Genomic DNA, 21,159 nt, shown 5'->3' with positions numbered 1-21,159 from the left:
CCAGTGCGTTCTACGAAAGGTAAGAGAAAACGGAAAGTTACTCAACCGTAACCTATTGTATAACATAAATGTTGTGTTTAGAAAACGTAACCCATAGGCTAGTCACTCATTTGTAGAGTAACCAAAACCTCCAACAATGAATTGAACTCCTAAAGCACGATACCATTTTTCTGGTAAGACACAATATAAATATTGGACTCAACTCCAACTAAATATACTAGAGAATACGATACATTAGGCCTATTTGACATTCCACCTGTGACATGTGGTGATGGAAGACCAGTCTCTATTTGTATTAGCTCAACAAACTTTTGTCAAGTTATTGCGAGGTTCTTGACATGTTCCTTGTATTTCATGATGAAGCAGTATGTCTCCGAGAATAGTCATTTGACCAGTTCAGTAGAAAAAGGTGTTGTTGCTGATGTTTTCGGGAATAGAGGCATGTGTAGTGTGAGTGTATCACATCACATGTTTTTTTCAGCGCTGCCCTGCCTGCGTTCCAATTTCGAGTCTCTTATGAGTTCATAGCTAGCCCCGCGTCTTGCTGACTCAATTATGCCGTCTGAGCGTTTCCCTTACCCCCCACTTAAGCATCCCGCCCGTTATCTATTTATCTATTTGCGCTCGCAGCCACTTCCTTGTAATTTTTTTCTTCAGAAGTTAAACATGCCCTCAGCTTGTTTTATGTTTTATCTCAACATCACTATACTAAGCAAAGAGTTTCTGAATGTATTATAGTTGGGGTGTACTTAGTGTCTAGTGTGTGTGTGTGTGTGTGTGTGTGTGTGTGTGTGTGTGTGTGTGTGTGTGTGTGTGTGTGTGTGTTTGTGTGCGTGTGCGTGTGCGTGTGTGTGTGTGTGTGTGTGTGTGTTTGTTTGTTTTCAGGACCCCAATGTTCCAATAATTTACAATAACTTTTTTGAAATGTCAGGACTTTTTTCATGTCCTGAACTTGTTCAAATGCTAGTTGAAGCTTTAGGGTTAGGTTTACGGTTTTTGGGGCTAAGGTTATTATTACGTTTCGGGTCAGGTTAAGGGTTAGGGAAAATAATGGTCAAACATTTTTACTCCCCAAAAAGTCCAGAAATGTCATGAAAACAAAGCTGTGTGTGCATCTCTCGCTCTCTGTTTGCTTGTGTGTGTGTGTGTGGGGGGGGGGGGGGGGGGGGGGGGGGGGGGGGGGTATAGAATGTTCTGTGAGAACACTCTTGGAATATGTAAGTGATAATCAACGAGGGGCTATCCGTTCAATGGAGAATATGGAACGACGTGGATGGTGTGTTCCACGACGTGCTGCCGGAGTGGAACTGACTTCCATGCGGTTGCATTATTTTCCAGAGAATGAATAGAGGCCCGAGTTGATTATAACCCTTTTATACCAGGGTTTAGTTGAACACATTTGGCACTATACATGTGTTCATTTGATAGTAGAAATGTGTTTGACGTCCACTGAAGTAGGTAGCAAGTTGACTATAGATAGCTACAGTAGTTGGCTTGGTAACTAAACAAACAGACGTGCTATTTTAGCTAACCAAACCATCAGTCATAGCTCGCTATTATGAAAATAGAATTCAACAATACCAAAACTGTTTTCAATTCGACTTTTGCTTTTAGAAGCAGCGCAAACAAAAACATGTAAAAAATAAACTATAGACATTGAAGAGTACACCGACAACAGTGTAAAACAAACCAACTTTACTATATAGAGATAGAGATAGGAAAACAACACAATACGGAAGAGTACACCAACAATGTAAAACAGAAGAATGCCTTTGAAATGACAATATTAAAGAGGCATTCAGCAGTTGAAACAATAACAAAGCAGGCTCCCCACCCATGGCTCGGTAAAAAGCTGAGGGATGGCCCTGGAAAAATGTAATCATTCTCAATTACATAGACATAGCTATGGATGCAAGGACAGATCATCCGTGGTATCAAAATGATAGTTTTAACCATGTTTTGAGGCTATATAGAATTTGTTTACAAACATTGGAGTTAAACAAGTTTATATTTCGGCTTCTCATGGAGTGTGACAGTTGAACTAAGCTCATGAGGCATTTATAAGTTATATTCTTCAAGAATCAATAGGTATACAGTTGAAGTCGGAAGTTTACATAAACCTTAGCCAAATACATTTAAACTCAGTTTTTCACAATTCCTGACATTTAATCCTAGTAAAATTCCTTGTATTAGGTCAGTTAGGATCACCACTTTATTTTAAGAATGTAAAATGACAGAATAATAGTAGCGAGAATGATTTCTTTCAGGTTTTATTTCTTTCATCACATTCCCAGTGGGTCAGACGTTTACATACTCTCAATTAGTATTTGGTAGCATTGCCTTTAAAGTGTTTAACTTGGGTCTAACATTTCGGATAGCCGTCTACAAGCTTCCAACAATAAGTTGGGTGAATTTTGGCCCATTCCTCCTGACAGAGCTGGTGTAACTGAGTCATGTTTGTAGGCCTCCTTGCTCACACATGCTTTTTCAGTTATATACATATTTTCTATAGGATTGAGGTCAGGGCTTTGTGATGGCCACTCCAATACCTTGACATGGCACAACTTTGGAAGTATGCTTGGGGTCATTGTTCATTTGGAAGACCCATTGCGACCGAGCATTAACTTCCTGACTGATGTCTTGAGATGTTGCTTCAATATATCCACATAATTTTCCTTCCTCATGATGCCATCTATTTTGTGAAGTGCACCAGTTCCTCCTGCAGCAAAGCACCCCCACAACATGATGCTGCCACCCCTGTGCTTCACGGTTTGGATGGTGTTCTTCGGCTTGCAAGCGAGGTCTACCAAAATTGTCAAAGGCTCCAGTCACCCAAGTCATAGACTATATATATATATATATATATTTATTTATTTATTTTTTACTTTTGTTTATTTATTAAATATTTTCTTAACTCTATCTTCTTAAAACTGCATTGTTGGCTTAGGGCTTGTAAGTAAGCATTTCACTGTAAGGTCTACCTACACCTGTTGTATTCAGCATTTCACTGTAAGGTCTAATACACCTGTTGTATTCAGCATTTCACTGTAAGGTCTATTACACCTGTTGTATTTGGTGCATGTGACAAATAACATTTGATTTAATTTGATTTAAGGTGTGAATATTGAGATGCCATATCCCACATTAATTTTTTTATTTTTTCTATTCTCCTTTATCACACTGTTGTTATAATTGATGTCATTATTTTTTATGCCTGCATTACATTGCAATAATTCTGTTGATTTTGTTTATTTATCATCAAATGAAAACATGAATCAGGAAAAAAGTCAATCCAACCTCGTGCTTAGCACCTACCATGACAGCAGTAGCTCTCTGGCTATTTTTAAAACAACTTAAAAGCATCCTTAAAACTAGTCTTTCTTTTTAGTCTGGAATCCAACATTAGAATCACTTGTGACAAACCTTAGTGTTAGGACTAGGAGTGCGTGTGTGTGTGTGTGTGTGTGTGTGTGCGTGCGTGCGTGAGTGTGTGCGTGTGTGTGCGCGTGTGTGTGCTTACAGACATGTGAACTGCAGTGGAGGCTGCTGAAGGGAGGACGCCTCATAGTAATGCCAGGTATTGAGTAAATGGAATGTTATCGATCACATGGAAACCACGTGTTTGATACCATTAAATTGACTCCATTCCAGACATGGACTCCATTCCTCCCCTCTCCAGCCTCCAGTGGTGTCCTCCTCAGATATGTCAGAGTGCTAAAAACATCCTGTCATCTGGCGGATTGAGGTTACACCAGCTATTGTGACAGATGACACACTTAATTATTTAGAAGATTTGAATACATACTGAAACAGTTCACTATTCATTTATACTGCAGAAATGTTGAATACTAATTTCTGATTGGTTAGAAGGGCATTCTAGAATGCACATTAAAACCAGATAACGGGACACCTTGCAATCATGACCAATATTATGCAGCTACACATGCAGACTGTACTTGCTACAAAGTTACAGAAAGCTAAACCAACAACCACACAAACTGAAATTGGATACATTTTACAACGAGGAAAAGCTTAGCTAGCTAGCATAGATGTTTTTTTTTTTGCAGAGACATTTTTTTTGAGCATCTGATGACTTAACGGGGTGAGTGATGAACATGAATTTCTCTGGTTCCTACTGTTGCAGTCATGACACAAGTGGTGCTATGCTGTCAAATCCTCCCACGTGTCTTTAGTTTCACCAGCTATTTTCAACAAATTATATATTTTTTTGCTTGGTTGTCATATTGCCAGGTTTGCTAGCGACAAACGGTTTAGCTAGCTTCTAGCCTAGTGTTTGATATGCAATGTGATGAGCTGGAATGAGCAGTGTTGAGTGTCCTGACGAGAAAGGAAACTTCTTAATAAGTCATTATCAGCTCATTGTCATTATCAGCTCATTGTTATTATCAGCTCATTGTCATTATCAGCTCATTGTTATTATCAGCTCATTGTTATCATCAGCTCATTGTTATCATCAGCTCATTGTCATTATCAGCTCATTGTCATTATCAGCACATTGTTATCATCAGCTCATTGTCATTATCGGCTCATTGTTATTATCAGCTCATTGTCATTATCAGCTCATTGTCATTATCAGCTCATTGTTATTATCAGCTCATTGTTATTATCAGCTCATTGTCATTATCAGCTCATTGTCATTATCAGCTCATTGTCATTATCAGCTCATTGTTATTATCAGCTCATTGTCATTATCAGCTCATTGTCATTATCAGCTCATTGTTATTATCAGCTCATTGTCATTATCGGCTCATTGTTATTATCAGCTCATTGTCATTATCAGCTCATTGTCATTATCAGCTCATTATCATTATCAGCTCATTGTTATTATCAGCTCATTGTCATTATCGGCTCATTGTTATAATCAGCTCATTGTTATCATCAGCTCATTGTCATTATCAGCTCATTGTCATTATCAGCTCATTGTTATTATCAGCTCATTGTCATTATCAGCTCATTGTTATTATCAGCTCATTGTCATTATCAGCTCATTGTCATTATCAGCTCATTATCATTATCAGCTCATTATCATTATCAGCTCATTGTCATTATCAGCTCATTGTTATTATCAGCTCATTGTCATTATCAGCTCATTGTTATTATCAGCTCATTGTCATTATCAGCTCATTGTCATTATCAGCTCATTGTCATTATCAGCTCATTGTCATTATCAGCTCATTGTCATTATCGGCTCATTGTCATTATCAGCTCATTGTCATTATCAGCTCATTGTCATTATCAGCTCATTGTTATTATCAGCTCATTGTCATTATCGGCTCATTGTTATTATCAGCTCATTGTTATCATCAGCTCATTGTCATTATCAGCTCATTGTCATTATCAGCTCATTGTTATTATCAGCTCATTGTCATTATCAGCTCATTGTTATTATCAGCTCATTGTCATTATCAGCTCATTGTCATTATCAGCTCATTATCATTATCAGCTCATTATCATTATCAGCTCATTGTCATTATCAGCTCATTGTCATTATCAGCTCATTGTTATTATCAGCTCATTGTCATTATCAGCTCATTGTCATTATCAGCTCATTGTCATTATCAGCTCATTGTCATTATCAGCTCATTGTTATTATCAGCTCATTGTTATTATCAGCTCATTGTCATTATCAGCTCATTGTTATCCAAATTTATATCAATAGAAAACAGATACATTGCTGTTATTATGGCTGCAGAGGTCGCGACTGTGTTAGCCGTAGCTAGCTGGCTAGCTAGCAAGTAAGGGTAAAGACATAAATAATAATAAATATCAAACGAAGAACTGGGTCGCATCTCTAGCATCCAGAAGATGAGAAAGTATGAATAAAACATGCGTTGTCTATTATTTCCAAGGTAATGTACAGAACGTCGGCGTTTATCCTTACTTAAATGCTCCCTGTACCCTCCTCTTACATCGGATTCCAAATGAAGTGCAAGGCTTGAATTGTGTTAATGTTGGAGTGTGTCAACCATAATGTAATTCTGTGCCTTGAAACGATACTCTTTTATCTGTACAGGGAACATGTAATAATTGATAAGGTGAAATGGATGTATTATTATTAGCCTGTGGCTCTGTGAGTAAGTTATTTATTTTATTTTACCTTTATTTAACCAGGCAAGTCAGACAAATTCTTATTTTCAATGACGGCCTAGGAACAGCGGGTTAACTGCCTGGTCAGGGGCAGAACGACAGATTTGTACCTTGTCAGCTCAGGGGTTAGAACTTGCAACCATCCGGTTACTAGTCCAACGCTCTAACCACTAGGCTACCCTGCCCGCCCCTCCACTCTAACCACTAGGCTACCCTGCCCGCCCCTCCACTCTAACCACTAGGCTACCCTGCCGCCCCTCCACTCTAACCACTAGGCTACCCTGCCGCCCCTCCACTCTAACCGCTAGGCTACCCTGCCGCCCCTCCACTCTAACCACTAGGCTACCCAGAGCTGAGAGGAGGCGAACGGAAAGGAGAGGAGAGAATGGATCGAGTGAACGAGCGATGAGAGGAGAGAAGGAGAAAGTGTTTCGTCTCCAGGCACTGCAAAAGCATTGAGCATTGAAGGGTGATAATCAAAAACTATTCATGGTGGATGTAAAACAGCCCATCGGCCATCAGCCCATCGGCCATCAGCCCATCGGCCATCAGCCCATCAGGCCATCAGCCCATCGGCCATCAGCCCATCGGCCATCAGCCCATCAGGCCATCAGCCCATCAGGCCATCAGGCCATCAGCCCATCGGCCATCAGCCCATCGGCCATCAGCCCATCGGCCATCAGCCCATCGGCCATCAGCCCATCGGCCATCAGCCCATCCTCAAACTCGCCCTTAGCTTCAACCTTATCGGCCAAGCTGGAATTAAATATTTTTTTATATTTTATGTGTAGTATTAAAATATGATGATTATTATTATTCCATTTCATGACCCTTTCATTGTACACATCTAATATGACATAATAAAATAGCAGATAACATCTAACACTACACAAGTCAGATAAACAATTAAATAGCAATGCTATTCAGAAATAAGACCTGATTTTTCTTTCAGCGAGGTATCATCTCACCTGATCTATTTATCAGCTTTATAAAACAACCAGCTTCCTGAACCCCGGGGATATTAAAAGGAGTGAACAGCCTTAATTGCAGGGTTTTTTAAATTCATTTATTATCCTTCGATTAGCATCTCTGTAACAGTTTTTTCTCTCTCTTTGGCACCCTCCCAAAAGAGGTGACTAAACTAAATAGAATCGTCATCAAATTAAATCTAATTTTGATGGTCACATGCTGATGTAGACCAACAGTGAAATGCTGACTTACAGGCCCTTCCCAACAATGCAGAATATATATCTTTTAATAATAGTAATAATAGTAATAGAAAAATAATAGTAACACGAGGAATAAATATACACAATGAGCAATGATAGCTTGGCCATATACATGAGGTACCAGTACCAAGTCAATGATAGCTTGACTATATACATGAGGTACCAGTATCAAGTCAATGATAGCTTGGCTATATACATGGGGTACCAGTACCAAGTCAATGATGGCTTGACTATATACATGGGGTACCAGTACCAAGTCAATGATAGCTTGGCTATATACATGGGGTACCAGTACCAAGTCAATGATAGCTTGACTATATACATGGGGTACCAGTACCAAGTCAATGATAGCTTGGCTATATACATGAGGTACCAGTATCAAGTCAATAATAGCTTGGCTATATACATGAGGTACCAGTATCAAGTCAATAATAGCTTGGCTATATACATGGGGTACCAGTATCAAGTCAATGATAGCTTGGCTATATACATGGGGTACCAGTACCAAGTCAATGATAGCTTGACTATATACATGGGGTACCAGTACCAAGTCAATGATAGCTTGGCTATATACATGGGGTACCAGTACCAAGTCAATGATAGCTTGGCTATATACATGGGGTACCAGTACCAAGTCAATGATAGCTTGGCTATATACATGGGGTACCAGTACCAAGTCAATGATAGCTTGGCTATATACATGAGGTACCAGTATCAAGTCAATAATAGCTTGGCTATATACATGAGGTACCAGTATCAAGTCAATAATAGCTTGGCTATATACATGGGGTACCAGTACCAAGTCAATGATAGCTTGGCTATATACATGGGGTACCAGTATCAAGTCAATGATAGCTTGGCTATATACATGAGGTACCAGTACCAAGTCAATGATAGCTTGGCTATATACATGAGGTACCAGTATCAGGTCAATGATAGCTTGGCTATATACATGAGGTACCAGTACCAAGTCAATGATAGCTTGGCTATATACATGAGGTACCAGTACCAAGTCAATGATAGCTTGGCTATATACATGAGGTACCAGTATCAGGTCAATGATAGCTTGGCTATATACATGAGGTACCAGTATCAGGTCAATGATAGCTTGGCTATATAACTGAGGTACCATTATCAAGTCAATAATAGCTTGGCTATATACATGAGGTACCAGTACCAAGACAATGATTGCTTGGCTATATACATGGGGTACCAGTACCAAGTCAATGATAGCTTGGCTATATACATGGGGTACCAGTACCAAGTCAATGATAGCTTGGCTATATACATGGGGTACCAGTACCAAGTCAATGATAGCTTGGCTATATACATGAGGTACCAGTACCAAGTCAATGATAGCTTGGCTATATACATGGGGTACCAGTACCAAGTCAATGATAGCTTGGCTATATACATGAGGTACCAGTATCAGGTCAATGATAGCTTGGCTATATACATGAGGTACCAGTACCAAGTCAATGATAGCTTGGCTATATACATGGGGTACCAGTACCAAGTCAATGATAGCTTGGCTATATACATGAGGTACCAGTATCAAGTCAATGACCATAGGAGTGAATAATTAACATTTAGCAGATTAACACTGGAGTGATAAATGATCCGATGGTCATGTGCAGGTAGAGATACTGGTGTGCAAAAGAGCAGAAAAGTAAATAAATAAAAACAGTATGGGGATGAGGTAGGTAGATTGGGTGGGCTATATACCGATGGACTATGTACAGCTGCAGCGATCGGTTAGCTGCTCAGATAGCAGATGTTTAAAGTTGGTGAGGGAGATAAAAGTCTCCAACTTCAGAGATTTTTGCAATTCGTTCCAGTCACAGGCAGCAGAGAAGTGGAAGGTAAGGCGGCCAAATGAGGTGTTGGCTTTAGGGATGATCAGTGAGATACACCTGCTGGAGCACGTGCTACGGGTGGGTGATGCCATCGTGACCAGTGAACTGAGATAAGGCGGAGCTTTACCTAGCATAGACTTATAGATGACCTGGAGCCAGTGGGTCTGGCGACGAATATGTAGCGAGGGCCAGCCGACTAGAGCATACAGGTCGCAGTGGTGGGTGGTATGAGGTGCTTTAGTAACAAAACGGATGGCACTGTGATAAACTGCATCCAGTTGGCTGAGTAGAGTATTGGAAGCTATTTTGTAGATGATATCGCCAAAGTCGAGGATCGGTAGGATAGTCGGTTTTACTGTGGTACCAGTATCAAGTCAATGATAGCTTGGCTATATACATGTGTGTGGGTACAGTCCAGTGTGTGGGTACAGTCCAGTGTGCGGGTACAGTCCAGTGTGCGGGTACAGTTCAGTGTGTGGGTACAGTCCAGTGTGCGGGTACAGTCCAGTGTGCGGGTACAGTCCAGTGTGCGGGTACAGTCCAGTGTGCGGGTACAGTCCAGTGTGTGGGTACAGTCCAGTGTGAGGGTACAGTCTAGTGTGTGGGTACAGTCTAGTGTGTGGGTACAGTTCAGTGTGAGGGTACAGTCCAGTGTGTGGGTACAGTCCAGTGTGTGGGTACAGTCTAGTGTGTGGGTACAGTTCAGTGTGTGGGTACAGTCCAGTGTGCGGGTACAGTCCAGTGTGCGGGTACAGTCCAGTGTGTGGGTACAGTCCAGTGTGTGGGTACAGTCCAGTGTGCGGGTACAGTCCAGTGTGTGGGTACAGTCCAGTGTGTGGGTACAGTCCAGTGTGTGGGTACAGTCCAGTGTGTGGGTACAGTCCAGTGTGTGCATAGAATCAAGAAGGGTCAATGGTCCTCATAGCTATTTGGTTAACTATTTAGCCGTCTTACAGCTTGAGGGTGGAAGCTGTTTTTAAAAAAAAATGTAACCTTGATTTAACTTGGCAAGTCAGTTAAGAACAAATTCTTATTTTCAATGACGGCCTAGGAACAGTGGGTTAACTGCCTTGTTCAGGGGCAGAACGACAGCTTGGGGATTTGAACTTGCAACCTTCCAGTTACTAGTCCACCGCTCTAACCACTAGGCTAAGGAGCCTTTTGTTCCCAGACTTAGCACTCTATTACCTCTTGCCGTGCGGTGGCAGAGAGAAGAGTCTATGATTTGAGTGGATGGAGTCTTTCACAATATTTAGGGCCGTCCTCTGACACCGCCTGTTACATAGGTCCTGGATGCCATGGTGATGTACTGGGCCGAACACACAACCCTCTGTAGCGCCTTGTGGTCAGATGCCGAGCAGGTGCCATACCAAGTGGTGATGCAGCCAGTCAAGATGCTCTCTTTTTTGAGGAACTAAAAAGATAGGTTCAATAAATACTATTTGTACTGTTTTAATTTTTTTTAATCTGTGACAGAGAGTATACGTCTGAAGCACGTGCTCAGTCCATTTCCTGTCAGATGATAGAGCGAGCAGATTGAGTAGAAGTGTTCCACTCATTGCCAGGTGATTGTTGCCAGGTGATTGTTGCCAGGTGATTGTTGCCAGGTGATTGTTGCCAGGTGATATGGCAACATTTGTGTGTGTCACCCGACCCATTTTCAAAACCTAGAACGATCTACAAATCGGTCCCCCTATCTCCTAATCTGACAAATTCTATGTTAACCAACCCATAATCTCTTGTGTAATCTGTTGCATCGTGATGAGAAAAGCAATCACATTATTGGTACACCAAACCAGTAAGTATCTATTTATTTATGCCTAGTGTGTATCTATCATAGCTGGTTTGTTCACTCTGAAACAGCATTCACTTCCCTTGGCCAGATCAAACCACAGCCACCAGGAAATGGCACAGATATTCAGACAGTTTGTTTGGCTAGCACACGTAGGTAAAACAATTATTAATTTCCCAATCACAATTCATTTCTAGACAATTAGTATCCACATCCACAAGTATCCACATTTAGGTGAGGACAATGTACTGTATTTACATTAGTCACTGCTGTCTACCAAAGCCCTTTCTGACAACGAGTACAGAACACCTTGTTCCATAGTCCTGAATACTTTCTGACAACGAGTACAGAACACCTTGTTCCATAGTCCTGAATACTTTCTGACAACGAGTACAGAGCACCTTGTTCCATAGTCCAGAATACTTTCTGACAACGAGTACAGAACACCTTGTTCCATAGTCCTGAATACTTTCTGGCAACGAGTACAGAGCACCTTGTTCCATAGTCCTGAATACTCTCTGACAACGAGTACAGCGAGTACAGGACACCTTGTTCCATAGTCCTGAGTACTCTCTGGCAACGAGTACAGAACACCTTGTTCCATAGTCCTGAATACTCTCTGACAACGAGTACAGAACACCTTGTTCCATAGTCCTGAGTACTTTCTGGCAACGAGTACAGAACACCTTGTTCCATAGTCCTGAATACTTTCTGACAACGAGTACAGAACACCCTGTTCCATAGTCCCGAATACTTTCTGGCATCTTCTTTTCCATTGTCCAAAATACAAGCAGGAGGTTATTAATAATTTCAGACCCAACGGTATGTTCTATTTATCGAGCTCAAGACCTGCCTCAGACTGGTCAGACACACACCGCCTCATCTAATTGTAGTGTAGCAAGCAGAAACGTATTGTTTCTTGTACAGTATATACAGTATTTGAACCAACCATTTACAGTCTTGTCGGGAATGTAATTGTGAATTTATTTATTCAAACGATATCTCCATTATGTTCTACATATTCAGATGCCTGTAATTCTCTGGAGTATCAGAGTACATGAGACGGACAGCACACACAATAACCATCAATAATCCATATACTGCTGTGCACAACATTTCCTATGGAACTGTATCACATCCAACATTTACCAGTCATCTGGTTAGGCCTCTCCTCTCATCTCCCCTTCCCCCTGCCTGCCCTCATCTCTCCTCTGTATGGCTTCTGGCCGGTGTAGTACGGTTTGATCTTAGTCCTGTATTGACGCTTTGCCTGTTTGATGGTTCGTCGGAGGGCATAGCGGAATTGCTTATAAGCTTCTGGGTTAGGGTCCCGCTCCTTGAATGTGGCAGCTTTAGCCTTTAGCTCAGTGCGGATGTTGCCTGTAATCCATGGCTTCTGGTTGGGGTATGTACGTACGGTCACTGTGAGGGCGACGTCATCGATGCACTTATTGATGAAGCCAATGACTGATGTGGTGTACTCCTCAATGCCATCGGAGGAATCCCGGAACATATTCCAGTCTGTGCTACAAAACAGTCCTGTAGTTTAGCATCTGCTTCATCTGACCACGTTTTTCTTGATCGAGTCACTGGTGCTTCCTGCTTTAATTTTTGTTTGTAAGCAGGAATCAGATTATGGTCAGATTTTCCAAATGGAGGGCGAGGGAGAGCTTTGTATGCTTCTCTGTGTGTGGAGTAAAGGTGGTCCAGAGTTTTTTCCCCTCTGGTTGCACATTTAACATGCTGATAGAAATTTGGTAAGACAGATTCAAGTTTCCCTGCATTGAAGTCCCTGGCTACTAGGAGCGCCGCCTCTGGATTAGCGTTTTCCTGTTTGCTTGTGGTGGAATACAGCTCATTCAATGCGGTCTTAGTGCCAGCATCGGTCTGTGGTGGTATGTAGACAGCTATGAAAAATACAGATGAAAACTCTCTAGGTAGATAATGTGGTCTACAGCTTATCATGAGATAATCTACCTCAGGCGAGCAAAACCTTGAGACTTCCTTAGATATCGTGCACCAGCTGTTCTTTACAAAAAGATGCAGTCCGCCGCCCGTTGTCTTACCAGACGCCGCTGTTCTGTCCTGCCGATACAGCATATAACCAGCCAGCTGTATGTTGATAATGTCGTCGTTCAGCCAGGACTCCGTGAAGCACAAGATATTACAGTTTTTAATGTCCCATTGGTAGTTTAATCTTAGGTCATCGATTTCATTTTCCAAAGATTGCACGTTTGCTAGCAGAATGGAAGGAAGTGTGGGTTTATTCGATCGCCTACGAATTCTCAGAAGGCAACGCACCCTCCGGATCCTTTTTCTTTCGCCTTCTCTTCACGCAAATGACGGGGATCTGGGCCTGTTCCCAGGAAAGCAGTATGTCATTCACGTCGGGCTCGTTGGCCTCGTTAAAGGAAAAAAAGGATTCTGCCAGTCCGTGGTGAGTAATCACAGTTCTGATGCCCAGAAGTTATTTTCGGTCATAAGAGACGGTAGCAGCAACATTACGTACAAAATAAGTTAACAAATAAGTTACAAACAACGCAAAGAAACGAACAAACAACACAATTGGTTAGAAATACGTAAAACATCAGCCTTGTTCTCTGGCGCCATCTTATGGGGAAGGGGAGAGGGAGGAAGGGGAGAGGAGAGATGAGGGCAGGCAGGGGGGAAAGGGAGAGGAGGGATGAGGGCGGGCAGGGGGAAGGGGAGAGGAGAGATGAGGGCAGGCAGGCAGGGGGAAGGGGAGAGGAGAGATGAAGGCAGGCAGGGGGAAGGGGAGAGGAGAGATGAGGGCAAGCAGGGGGGAAGGGGAAAGGAGAGATGAGGGCAGGCAGGGGGGAAGGGGAGAGGAGAGATGAGGGCAGGCAGGCAGGGGGAAGGGAAGAGGAGAGGTGAGGGCAGGCAGGGGGAAGGGGAGAGGAGAGATGAGGGCAGGCAGGGGGAAGGGGAGAGGAGAGATGAGGGCAGGCAGGCAGGGGGGAAGGGGAGAGGAGAGATGAGGGCAGGCAGGGGGGAAGGGGAGAGGAGAGACAAGGGCAGGCAGGGGGAAGGGGAGAGGAGAGACAAGGGCAGGCAGGGGGACGGGGAAAGGAGAGATGAGGGCAGGCAGGCAGGGGGGAAGGGGAGAGGAGAGATGAGGGCAGGCAGGCAGGGGGGAAGGCGAGAGGAGAGATGAGGGCAGGCAGGGGGGAAGGGGAGAGGAGAGATGAGGGCAGGCAGGAGGGAAGGGGAAAGGAGAGATGAGGGCAGGCAGGGGGGAAGGGGAGAGGAGAGATGGGGGCAGGCAGGGGGGAAGGGGTAAGGAGAGATGAGGGCAGGAAGGTGGGAAGGGGAGAAGAGAGATGAGGGCAGGAAGGGGGGAAAGGGAGAGGAGAGATGAGGGCAGGCAGGCAGGGGGAAAGGGAGAGGAGAGATGAGGGCAGGAAGGAGGGAAGGGGAGAAGAGAGATGAGGGCAGGCAGGGGGAAAGGGGAGAGGAGACGCCGGCTCTGACGCTCGTCAGATGTGGCAAGGCTTGCAAACCATTACAGACTACAAAGGGAAGCACAGCCGAGAGCTGCCCAGTGACACATGTTTGTGTTGCTTCACAGTCCTCGCTTTGAAAGGCTGGTCAAGACTCACATCAACACCATTATCCCAGAAACCCTAGACCTACTCCAATGTTCATACCGCCCTAACAGATCCACAGATGATTCAAACACTATTTTACTCCACACTGCCCTTTCCCACCTGGACAAAAAGGAGCACCTATGTGAGAATGCTATTCATTGACTACAGCTCAGCGTTCAACACCATAGTACCCTCAAAGCTCATCAATAAGCTAAGGACCCTGGGATTAAACACCTCCCTCTGCAACTGGATCCTGTACTTCCTGACGGGCCTCCCCCAGGTGGTAAGGGTAGGTAACAACACATCTGACACGCGGATCCTCAACACAGGGGCCCCTCAGGGGTGCGTGCTCAGTCCCCTCCTGTGCTCCCTGTTCAATCATGACTGCACGGCCAGGCATGACTCCAATACCATCATTATGTTTGCCATATACACAACAGTGGTAGACCTTATCACCGACAACGACGAGACAGCCTATAGGGAGGAGGTCAGAGACCTGGCCGTGTGGTGCCAGGACAACCACCTCTCCCTCAACGTGATAAAGACAAATTAGATGATTGTGGATTGCAGGAAAAAGAGGACTGAGCATACCCCCATTCTCTTCGACGGGGCTGTAGTGGAGCAGGTTGAGAGCTTCTAGTTCCTTGGCGTCCACATCACCAACAAACTAACATGGTCCAAACACACCAAGACAGTCGTGGAAAGGGCATGACAAAACCTATTCCCCCTCAGGAGACTGAAAAGATTTAGCATGGGTCCTAAGCTCCTTAAAAGGTTCTACAGCTGCACCATTGAGAGCAAGGGGGTTGCATCACTGCCTGGTATGGCAACTGCTCGGCTTCCGACCACAAGGCACTACAGAGGGTAGTGCGTACGACTCAGTACATTACTGGGGCAAAGCTTCCTGCCGTCCAAAACCTCTATACCAGGCGGTGTCAGAGGAAGACCCAAAAAACTGTCAAAGACTCCAGCCACCCTAGTCATAGACTGTTCTCTCTGCTACCACACGGCAAGCGGTACCGGAGCACCAAGTCTAGGTCCAAGAGGCTTCTTAACAGCTTCTACCCCCCCAAGCCATAAGACTCCTCAACACCTAATCAAATGGCAACTCAGACTATTTACATTCCCCCCCCCCCCCCCGTTTACACTGCTGCTACTCTCTGTTGTATCTGTACATAGTCACTTTAATAACTCTACCTACATGTACATAGTCACTTTAATAACTCTACCTACATGTACATAGTCACTTTAATAACTCTACCTACATGTACATAGTCACTTTAATAACTCTACCTACATGTGCATAGTCACTTTAATAACTCTACCTACATGTACATAGTACCTCAATTACCTCGACTAACTGGTGCCCACGCACATTGACTCTGTACCGGTACCCCCCTGTGTATAGTCTCACTATTATTATTTTACTGCTGCTTTTTAATTACTTCTTACTTATTTCTTATTCTTACTCATATTTTTTTTCAACTGCATTGTTGGTTAAGGGCTTGTAAGTAAGCATTTCACTGTAAGGTTTACACCTGTTGTAGTCGGCGCATGTGACTAATAGAATTTGATTTGTTTTGATTTGATATCCTGGCCTGCCTGCCTGCCCTCGTCTCTCCCCTTCCCCCCTGCCTGCCTGCCTGCCCTCATCTTTCCCCTTCCCCCTGCCTGCCTGCCCTCATCTCTCCCCTTCCCCCCTGCCTGCCTGCCCTCATCTCTCCTCTCCTCTCTTCTCCCCTTCCCCCCTACCTGCCTGCCCACATCGCTCCCCTGCCCCCTGCCTGCCTGCCCTCTCCTCCCCCCTTCCCCCCTTCCCCCCTTCCCCCCTGCCTGCCCTCGTCTCCCCCCTTTCCCCCTGCCTGCCTGCCCTCATCTCTCCCCTTCCCCCCTGCCTGCCTGCCCTCATCTCTCCACTGCCCCCTGCCTGCCTGCCCTCATCTTTCCCCTTCCCCCTGCCTGCCTGCCCTCATCTCTCCCCTTCCCCCCTGCCTGCCTGCCCTCATCTCTCCTCTCCTCTCTTCTCCCCTTCCCCCCTACCTGCCTGCCCACATCGCTCCCCTGCCCCCTGCCTGCCTGCCCTCTCCTCCCCCCTTCCCCCCTTCCCCCCTTCCCCCCTGCCTGCCCTCGTCTCCCCCCTTTCCCCCTGCCTGCCTGCCCTCATCTCTCCCCTTCCCCCCTGCCTGCCTGCCCTCATCTCTCCACTGCCCCCTGCCTGCCTGCCCTCTTCTCCCCCCTTCCCCCCTTCCCCCCTGCCTGCCCTCGTCTGTCCCCTTTCCCCCTGCCTGCCTGCCCTCTCCTCTCCTCTCCCCTTCCCCCCTGCCTGCCTGCCTGCCCTCGTCTCTCCCCTTCCCCCCTGCCTGCCTGCCCTCATCTCTCCTCTACTCTCCCCTTCCCCTCTGCCTCCCCTCCTGCCTCCCCCACCTCCCCTTACCCAAGTCTCTCCCTGCCAGTGCTGTGGGTCCTTTTGGGGAGGCCTGGTCTACTTCTTCTACAAGATGAGGCCCATCTGTTCTGTCTCTCTGCTGGTGGGCCGTGTTGGTTGTTAAATTAGATGTCTTCCGATCCATCCATCTACGTGGACTGATCTGGACACCTCTCACCACTCCTCACCACTCTCACCGGGCTTCCACCATGGGGTGGGGTGGGGGGCACACCTCAGGTCATTTACTATCAGACACTATGGATAGTGAGGGGAGGAAGGGGGGGGGGGGGGGGGTCGGAGGAGAGGAGAAGAGAGGCAGAACGAGAGCACTGGGCTCCAGATCAGACCCCAACCTGTATGAGTTGGCAAGGCCTAGGTGTATGGTGCCCTACAGTACATGGTGCCAACCTGGCAGGGGCCTCTTCTGTACTGGGGCCAGCCTGGTAGAGGTGAAGATGTGGTGGAGGAGGGCTTCCCAGTACTAGTTTCCCCTTGACAGGCACACACACGCTGAAGCCAAGGCCAGGTCAAGATGCCTGAACCCTGCCTTGTCTAGCTATAGTCTGGCCTCGTGTGGTGTAGCTAGCACATGCCTGGCATTTAAATTCACTCACAAAGCCTAAACACACGCACACACACACCATCCTTCCTTCAATGGATGGATACCGGAGCATCTCAATGTGCTTGTGTGATGACTCACCATAGCCACCCCCCCCCCCCCCGTAGATGATAATGTCTGAAAAGGAATCAATTTGAGAATATTCCAGGCAATACACTCATCCCACGCAATAAGCTATGTGACAGATACAGCTATACATTACTGTGCAGCCAACGAAGCACGCTCCAAATGAATAAGCAAGAAGATAAATATATTGCAGGAGCTAAGGCATGGAAAGCCATGGAAAATGAAAAAATGCTCTCATATACGGTGCCTCTGTTGTCAGGGGCACAGGGGGTAGACAAAGAGGGTATTTATTACACTGCAATTACCATTGAGGTATCACAGGCCTAATGGCAGAGGAGAAAATGAACACTTTGCAGGAACCGATAAAGGGGGCATTATAGCAGGGTTTGTCATGCCCTGCCAGGCTCTCCTCCTGGGGGCCCCCTATCCATCACCACACCACCACACCACATATGCCTGCCTTTTAAAATCACCTGCAGAGAGAGGGGGGTAGAAGGGGGAGAGGTAGAGGGTAGAAGGGAGATGGAGGGAGAGAGCGGGGAGAGAAGGGAGAGTAGAGAGATAGCCCTACCATTTACAAAACAGAAGAGTTGGGGCCGCTGTAAGAGACCACAGAAGCCTCTCGTCATCATCATGATCATCATCAACACCATTTCTTATGTAGAGTTGTCAATTGTCAGCAGTAGCCTTCATCTTAGTTGTACCTCTGTTATTTATTGTGCCTCTTTAAGTTAAGTGAAGCTGAAGGGAGTGTACATCGGGTGCCGTGGTCGGCCCTAATTTAGCTCTTATGTTCTAGTTAAGAGGTCCCCAGTCGTGGCTGAGATGTGACATGTGAATTAACGTGTTCTCCTCTGTAGCTCTGAGGAAGGAAACAGATAGCATCATAAGAGGCGGAATGACTTTCTGGCTGATCGTCTGATGACCAATCTGTTCGTTTCTTAACGTATGATGAGGAACTCTAGACTTGGTAGAATGACCAGTGTTACTGTGATGTTGGCTGCAGTGTAGGCAATATATTGACTATAGCTTCTCAGCTGAGCTCCTGTAGTAAAATATAACTGTGTGTGTGTGTGTGTGTGTGTGTGTGCGTGTGTTACATTTTTTCCTCTGTCTCTGTCTCTTATACACACACACACACACACGCGTATAATGCTGAAGATTCACAGTGTGTGTGTTTTGCTGAAGAGTGTCAAATCAAATCAAATTGTATTGGTTGCGTACACATATGTTGCAGATGTTATCGCTGGTGCAGCAAATTGCTGATGTTTCTAGCTCCAACAGTGCAGTAATACCTAACAATAAAAAACAATGCACACGAATCCCTAAAAATGAAAATTATGAAATTAAGAAATATCAGAACGAGCAATGTCGGGGTCCGGAATATAAATATAATATATTATTTTCTATGATATATATCTGCTGTGTGTTCCATTATTAAAGTAACCAGAGTTCCATTATTAAAGTAAACAGTGTTCCATTATTAAAATGACCAGTGTTCCATTATTCAAGTGAACAGTGTTCCATTATTAGGGTGACCAGTGTTCCATTATTCAAGTGAACAGTGTTCCATTATTAGGGTGACCAGTGTTCCATTATTAAAGTGACCAGTGTTCCATTATTAAAGTGACCAGTGTTCCATTATTAAAGTGACCAGTGTTCCATTATTAAAGTAGCCAGTGTTCCATTATTAAAGTGACCGGTGTTCCATTATTAAAGTAGCCAGTGTTCCATTATTAAAGTGACCAGTGTTCCATTATTCAAGTGACCAGAGTTCCATTATTCAAGTGACCAGTGTTCCATTATTAGGCTGACCAGTGTTCCATTATTACATTGACCAGTGTTCCATTATTAAAGGGACCAGTGTTCCATCATTACATTGACCAGTGTTCCATCATTACATTGACCAGTGTTCCATTATTAAAGGGACCAGTGTTCCATCATTACATTGACCAGTGTTCCATTATTAAAGGGACCAGTGTTCCATCATTAAATTGACCAGTGTTCCATTATTCAAGTGAACAGTGTTCCATTATTAGGGTGACCAGTGTTCCATTATTCAAGTGAACAGTGTTCCATTATTAGGGTGACCAGTGTTCCATTATTAAAGTGACCAGTGTTCCATTATTAAAGTGACCAGTGTTCCATTATTAAAGTAGCCAGTGTTCCATTATTAAAGTGACCGGTGTTCCATTATTAAAGTAGCCAGTGTTCCATTATTAAAGTAGCCAGTGTTCCATTATTAAAGTGACCGGTGTTCCATTATTAAAGTAGCCAGTGTTCCATTATTAAAGTGACCAGTGTTCCATTATTCAAGTGACCAGAGTTCCATTATTCAAGTGACCAGTGTTCCATTATTACATTGACCAGTGTTCCATTATTAAAGTGACCAGTGTTCCATTATTAAAGTGACCAGTGTTCCATTATTAAAGTAGCCAGTGTTCCATTATTAAAGTGACCGGTGTTCCATTATTAAAGTAGCCAGTGTTCCATTATTAAAGTGACCAGTGTTCCATTATTCAAGTGACCAGAGTTCCATTATTCAAGTGACCAGTGTTCCATTATTAAAGGGACCAGTGTTCCATCATTACATTGACCAGTGTTCCATCATTACATTGACCAGTGTTCCATTATTAAAGGGACCAGTGTTCCATCATTACATTGACCAGTGTTCCATTATTAAAGGGACCAGTGTTCCATCATTACATTGACCAGTGTTCCATTATTAAAGGGACCAGTGTTCCATCATTACATTGACCAGTGTTCCATTATTAAAGGGACCAGTGTTCCATCATTAAATTGACCAGTGTTCCATCATTACATTGACCAGTGTTCCATCATTAAATTGACCAGTGTTCCATCATTACATTGACCAGTGTTCCATTATTAAAGGGACCAGTGTTCCATCATTAAAGTGACCAGTGTTCCATGACTATGTACTATGTACCTAGTTTGTGTGTGCTACTCTTAGACAGCCTTGGGTTTTCACAGTGTTGTGTGTGATTTATCGTGACACACCTGTGAGAGTTATATAGAGGAAGATTCTGTGCATGTTATGAAATATTAAAGTGTAATCCCAGAGACACCAAATATTATAACTCATACTGCAGACGGCTGGGAGTGCTCAGGGTCAGCCCCAGCACTGTGTGTGTGTGTGTGTGTGTGTGTGTGTGTGTGTGTGTGTGTGTGTGTGTGTGTGTGTGTGTGTGTGTGTGTGTGTGTGTGTGTGTGTGTACGACCGGCTACAGATGTGACTGAGGTGGAAGGATTCGTTTTTTATAATTTTTTTAATATCTCCAGCATCGTGCCTTGTTATGCATTATTTCAGACATGCATTGAATTTATTGGAGAGAAACAAGCCAGTGGTACTCAGCTGAAAGAATGACCCTGCTCAGCCAGCAGGACATCACTGTGGAAATACACACTATATATACAGGACAGATTGGAAAGCACTTC

The 21,159-nt window shown here is 44.4% G+C and overlaps 1 protein-coding gene across 1 annotated transcript in view; it reads left to right on the top strand.

Moving 5' to 3' along the window:
• Positions 1–21,159, top strand: part of LOC110494775 (neurexophilin-2) — an 80,874-nt gene that overhangs the window by 509 nt on the left and 59,206 nt on the right. The window contains exon 1 of the mRNA XM_021570105.2: positions 1–19. This exon is cut by the window's left edge and continues 509 nt beyond it. Within this exon, the coding sequence (XP_021425780.1) occupies positions 1–19 (19 nt within the window). The remainder of the gene's footprint in view (positions 20–21,159) is intronic.

Source organism: Oncorhynchus mykiss, chromosome 17, assembly GCF_013265735.2.
Source record: "Oncorhynchus mykiss isolate Arlee chromosome 17, USDA_OmykA_1.1, whole genome shotgun sequence".
NCBI lineage: Eukaryota > Metazoa > Chordata > Actinopteri > Salmoniformes > Salmonidae > Oncorhynchus > Oncorhynchus mykiss.
The sequence above is the reverse complement of the archived record's forward strand: the minus strand, read 5'-3'. Positions and strand labels throughout refer to the sequence as shown.